The 6000-nt window shown below is 38.5% G+C and overlaps 1 protein-coding gene and 1 non-coding gene across 3 annotated transcripts; both read left to right on the forward strand.

Moving 5' to 3' along the window:
• The first annotated feature begins 1828 nt into the window (after positions 1-1828).
• Positions 1829-1901, forward strand: TRNAR-ACG (transfer RNA arginine (anticodon ACG)). Its single transcript has one exon. It is a non-coding gene; the product is annotated as a tRNA-Arg (tRNA).
• A 152-nt stretch (positions 1902-2053) lies between these two features.
• On the forward strand, positions 2054-5674 carry GRP23 (glutamine-rich protein 23). 2 transcript variants are annotated; one of them, XM_079059663.1, is made up of 2 exons: positions 2054-4254; positions 4600-5674. In XM_079059663.1, the coding sequence occupies exon 1, from the start codon at positions 2145-2147 to the stop codon at positions 4251-4253; it is 2109 nt and encodes a 702-aa protein (XP_078915789.1). In that variant the 5' UTR covers positions 2054-2144; the 3' UTR covers position 4254; positions 4600-5674. The 2 variants fall into 2 exon arrangements, with proteins under 2 accessions (XP_078915789.1, XP_078915790.1); XM_079059664.1 differs by having other exon boundaries at positions 4983-5674.
• Positions 5675-6000: the final 326 nt, after the last annotated feature.

Genomic DNA, 6000 nt, shown 5'->3' on the forward strand with positions numbered 1-6000 from the left:
AGGCTATAAGATCTTAATTATGTATAACTACGATGCATACACTGAGCAACTACAATAATGATGTCAATTTCAGATAAGGAAAACCTTAGGCTATCAGGCATCATATAATCAGGCAATTCTATCATGCAATTCCTGAAGATCCTTGGCCTATCTCTATCATGTTGTTCTAACATATCACAATAGCAAATAACTGCATGGTAGTTTGGGGTCTACTTACTGGCTCCAAGCAAGTAATAGCCGGAGGGTGGTCCAAGAAAGAGATGTGGCGTGATTCCAAGAGCTGATGACATGAAAAAAATGTTGAAATGGAGAGCCTTGAATGTTGTTGTTTGCGAGTTGTTGCTTGTCTTGAGGTGCACTTCCAAGTAAACCTGCAAATTAAGACTGAGAACTCGTGTTTGTGCCTGCAAAAGGATTAGCATTCACAAAAGTACCAAGATTACCCGCCCCTTAGTAGAACCTTTACCACCAGTGCGGTTTTTATTCCACCTATTATTTTTTTGTTTCCCGGTTGTGGTAGAAACTGAGTAGAGACTAGTGGTGGTGGAGTTGTTATCAGTGGGCATGCCAACATTTTCTTCACGAGCTTCATGTAGTAACAAAATATTCTTAGCCTCAAGAAAGGACGGGAACGGATCCTTGTGAGTGATGAAACTAACAATGTTGTGATAAGACGACTGGAGTTGTCTCAAGATCTGCATCACAAGTTTCGTTTCTGAGATTTCAGAATCCACATCTGCTAGAGAATCAACAATGTTTTTCAATGTATGACAAAAATCTGTAATTGAAGAAGCACCCTTCTTTGTATTGCGGAATTGGTCTTGAAGATGTAGAATGCGAGACATTTTGTTATTGAGGAAGAATTCATCTAACTTATCCCATAAGTCTTTTGTTGTACAGTCATCACTTGATATAATTTTGAGAAGATTTGAGTCACCTGTAGAGTAAAACCAAGATTTGACTCGGGAATCAATAGAGTACCAATCTTCATCATCATATCCAGTAAGGAGAGATTTCCCATTAACATGACCTTGAACTTTTGCACTTCTGCAAAGGTCTAGAAAAATACGCCTCTAAAGTTTGTAATTGGATCCATCCGATGTTAGTTTAAAACTAAAATGGTCGTACACATTCGTAACAACATAGAGCGGTTGCTGTTTTGTGGGAATAGCAGTAGAGGATGTTGCTGATGTTGTCACAGATCCGGGGAAACAAAAACAATAACATGTAAAATAAAGAGACGAACAAATGATAAGAATTATACCTACAAAGACGGTAAGGCCAGCAAACTGGAATGATGAACCCGTAGATAAGTAGTGAATTGCTTGAACTGATTCGAGAGAGGTAGCAACGAAATGGAGCGTGAGAGGAATGACCAATTGATCGATCAATTACCGAAAATAGGCACGATACTGATCCAAGCGAGGTAGCAACAAATTGTAGTCGACAGGGATGTTGATGTTGTGCAGCAGGTCCAACGAAAGAAAAGAATTTTTTTTTAGGGTTGGCGCCGTTTGAATGCTAGGCTTGATATCATGATAGATATTTAAAATAAACTCGTGTTAGGGTATTCCATCTAATATATATAATACAAGAGTATACAATATTTATATATAACACCCTACACTATAAACAATGATACAAAACATATATAATCTAACATAATCAAAAGTTTAGTTTTATGTGTTTCGAATAGTTTATTAGTCGGAAAATAAAATCATTTTAAGGTCATGCATCCAAAGTAACAAAACCTAAATTATCCTCGATTGAAGGTCCTCCTTTATACGTTTTCGAGTAATAAAGCTAACTAGTTTTGATATATCAAATTGACTCTGTGGCCCAATGGATAAGGCGCTGGTCTACGGAACCAGAGATTCTGGGTTCGATCCCCAGCAGAGTCGTTCTTTACCTTTTACTTCTTTTTTAAAAAAGTTTGATTTATTTTTTTTTTTATCATGAACTGAAATATAAAATATCTGAGTTCGAGTGATGGCAAACTTGTAAATTTCAAACATAATTGCACACGTAGAATAGTAGAGGTTTTTGAGACGATACTCTGTTATAGAAAACGAACGCAGATATTTAGCTCTTCATCACAGGGTTTAACTAGGGTTCTTCCAAAATCCCAATCCCCACGTCCAAACATGACGGTTGCTCGATTAATTCTCCGATCCCTCCGCCGTCCCACATCTCTCCGAACCACCACCACCGCCGCCGCCTTCAACCTCCAGTCCCTATATCTCCAGTCTCCAACAACAAACCCTAACTTCCTAATCCCTGTTAGAACCTTTGCCTTTACTTCAGCAGAGGAAGCCGCCGCCGAACGACGTCGTCGCAAACGTCGCCTCCGTATTGAGCCCCCACTCCACGCCCTCCAACGCGATCCAAATGCCCCACGCCTTAGACGCGACCCTAACCAACCTGATACTACATCTGCCCTCGTTGGACCTCGACTCAGTCTCCACAACCGCGTCCAATCGTTAATTCGAGCCGGAGACCTCGAAAACGCCTCTGTTGTTGCTCGACAATCGGTTTTTTCCAGCACACGTCCTACAGTTTTCACCTGCAACGCGATCATTGGCTCTATGTATCGCGCCAAGCGGTATTTGGATGCCATAGCTCTTTTTGCCTATTTTTTCAAGCAATCGAACATAGTTCCTAATGTTGTTTCCTACAATTTCTTGATTGTCTCTCACTGTGAAAACGGAGAAGTTGATAAAGCTCTGGAAGTCTATCAACAAATTAAGGACAATGCTCCCTTTAGCCCCTCTGCAGTTACTTTTCGTCATTTAACCAAGGGTTTAATTGATGCTGGGCGTATTGATGAAGCGGTGAACATGCTATGGAAAATGGTGAGTGATGGCCACGGGGCTGACTCTATTGTCTTCAACAACATCATATCTGGCTTTCTCAATTTGGATAATCTGGAAAAAGCCAATGAATTCTTTGATGAGCTGAAAAGTAGGTGCATGGTTTATGATGGTATTGTTAATGCTACTTTCATGGAGTGGTTCTTTAGTAAAGGTAAGCCAAAAGAAGCCATGGAGTCTTACAAATCTTTATTAGATAAAGAATTCAAAATGGTTCCTGCTACATGTAATGTGCTTTTAGAAGTTCTGCTTAAATGGGACAAGAAACCAGAGGCTGAGGCTTTGTTCGATAGCATGTTAGATAGGCACACTCCGCCTGTTGTCCAAGCAGTGAATTCTGATACCTTTAATATCATGGTAAATGAATGCTTCAAAATGGGGAAAGCATCAGAGGCTTATAGTGTTTTCAAGAAGGCTGGTAATGCCCCCAAGTCAAAACCTTTTTCAATGGATGCAGCGGGTTTTAACAATATAATCATGAGGTACTGTGAGAATGACATGATAGATGATGCAGAAAGAATGTATGTGGAATTATGTGGCAAATCTTTATCACCTGAAGTCAACACTTATAAAACCTTGATTGATGCTTATTTCAAGGCAGGAAGAATTGATGAAGCTATAGATAAGTACGCGAAGATGGTGGATGTTGGTTTGAGAGTGATTCCTACTTATGCCAACAAATGGTTCTCTAGTATGATTGAGAATGGAAAGATTGTGGAGTGTGAGCCCATTTTGACTAAAATGGCTGAAAGAGACCCGAAACCGGATGCTACTACTTATGATATGGTGATCAGGGCACTCTGTGTAGCTTCTAATTATGACACGACTTTGATTTTGTTGCAACAAATGGTTAACTATGGTGTTGGGGTTGCCCCTGTTCTTAAGGAGTATGTGTTAGAGGTGTTTGATAAGTTAGGGCGTAAAGAAGAAATTGATAGACTTTTAATTGCAAGAGGGACAGGTTATGTGCCAGGTGTACCTCGAAATGTAAATGGCTATGGACAGAGGAATCAGTATGGATATGGGCAGCAAAATGGTAATGGAAATGATATTATGAATAGACAACAATACAACAATGGAAACACACAGCAATATGGTAATGGAAACGGGCAACAATACAATGGAAGTTGGAATGGAAATGGGCAGCAGTACAACAATGGAGGTTGGAATGGGAATGGGAATGGGAATGGGCAGCAGTATAACAATGGAGGCTGGAATGGGAATGGGAATGGGCAACAGTACAACAATGGAAGCTGGAATGGGAATGGCGGTGGACAAAACCATGGGAATTGGCAGCAGAATGGGAATGGAGTTGAGCAGCGGAATGTAAATGGGGAGCAGGGATATGAACAAGCTCAATCTGGTTCTGTAGCAGCACTTTAAGGTATTTATATTATATCTGTTCTTTGATTTGGTTAAAAGGAAAAAAGGGCTGCAAGATTATATTTCCCAAGAAATGGATGGCTCACATGATGATCAACATTTTCAAGTTTTATTCTGTGAAACAGTTTCTTGGTTTATGCTATGTCTAACTTATACATTGAGGTTATAATGACAAATTATTATGAAAATTTCTTATTGGTTGATGACACTAAACATGCTATGAAATACCTATTTTTCATGATGTTAATTCATAAACTAGTATTTTATATTTTAGTTTTATTAATGTTCTTTGAATCTTTTGAATTATTTACATTGTCTTCTTCTGTTTGATTCTTTTCTGTAACAGTTTTACCACTTCCATCATCTTTCTTCTTTGAAGAAGATTTAACATCACCTAAATTACCAGCATTACCCTTTTTAGCAGACAGCTTAAGTGGCTTGCTATCTGAATCACTTTCCTCATCTTCCTCAACATTTTTACTTTCTACCTTACTTTTCTCCCCCTTTTTAACCTATTGTTTCAGTGGTTTAGCATCTGAATCACTATCTTCTCCTTTCTTCACAGATTGTTTTATAGTCTCATCTACTTTCTCACCCTGTTTTTCCTTCTTTTCCATCTAATTCACCCACATCCATTTTCTTACAAGCCTGGTTGCTCTTCTTCCTTGATTGTTTTGACGATTTTGCCCCTGAACTACCTGTGTCCACTTTCTTATTGTGCTTCCTCAGAGGTTTATCATCAGAATCACTAGTGGCTCCACCATCTCCTGCTTCATCAATGGTGGCCGGAAGTTTGACCTCCTTGGCAACAACCGCCTTTGGATGGGGAATCGGCTTTTTCAGGGGTGATTTCGTCTTTTTGAAGAGTTTGTTTTTTAAAGACCGGACGGGTTTCTTGAAGTCTTTCATTTGGAAGGCTGTCACTTTGAGATGGCGAAGGGGAAGAAACATTCTCAGCCTAACTTTCAGGGGCAGTTTCGTCTTTTTCTGTTTCTGATGGATTATCTGCTTCATTAGAGGACTCTTAACAGACGAACTATGAACTTCATGTTGTTTCTCTGCTTCTTCTTTCTCACCTTCAACATGAGAAGTATCAGAAGGCTCCCCGGAGTTTACTGCTGTGTCGGATTTAGTCCCTCTCCTTTTGGAAGCCTGTTCTGGTTTTGATTCCAACTTTGCCACATCAGCATCTGACTCATCATTGAGCATTTCAACTGAAATTTCTTGCACTTTCTTCTAAAACCAATACCATGGTCATCAATGTCCTCCTGAAAGAGTGTATTGAGTGCATCTACTGATAATAGCAACATACTTACATTTCTTTACTGATAATAGCAATGTATTTTATTTGTTTTTTGTACTTATAACAGCAATATACTTTCATTTTGCTACAAGTATAGGCAATGTACATTATTTATTATATATTGCAATTATCTGTAAAGAAATTTACTTGTTTTGCTATTATGAATAAAGAATTGTAAGTACATTGCAATTGTATATAAAGAAAATGTAAGTACAGTGCTATAATGCTATAATGAGTTACATATTGTTCTTATTGGCAAAAATGTAAGTATGTTGCTATTATGGGTAAATAAATGTAAGTATGTTGCCTATATTGGTAAAAAGAGTAAAGTATGTTGTTATTTCTTGCAATTTGCTCCATAGTGGTTTGATATTAATAAATGTACATACTTGAAGGCTGTAGCACACATTACACAACATAAAGTACACATTATATAGGATTACT

Source organism: Lactuca virosa, chromosome 7 (assembly GCF_052849685.1).
Source record: "Lactuca virosa cultivar CGN04683 chromosome 7, Lactuca_virosa_CGN04683_v6, whole genome shotgun sequence".
Classification (NCBI taxonomy): domain Eukaryota; kingdom Viridiplantae; phylum Streptophyta; class Magnoliopsida; order Asterales; family Asteraceae; genus Lactuca; species Lactuca virosa.

Coding starts and splice junctions, on each gene's coding strand:
- GRP23 (XM_079059663.1), top strand. CDS start 2,145: ATGACGGTTGCTCGATTAATTCTCCGATCCCTCCGCCGTCCCACATCT.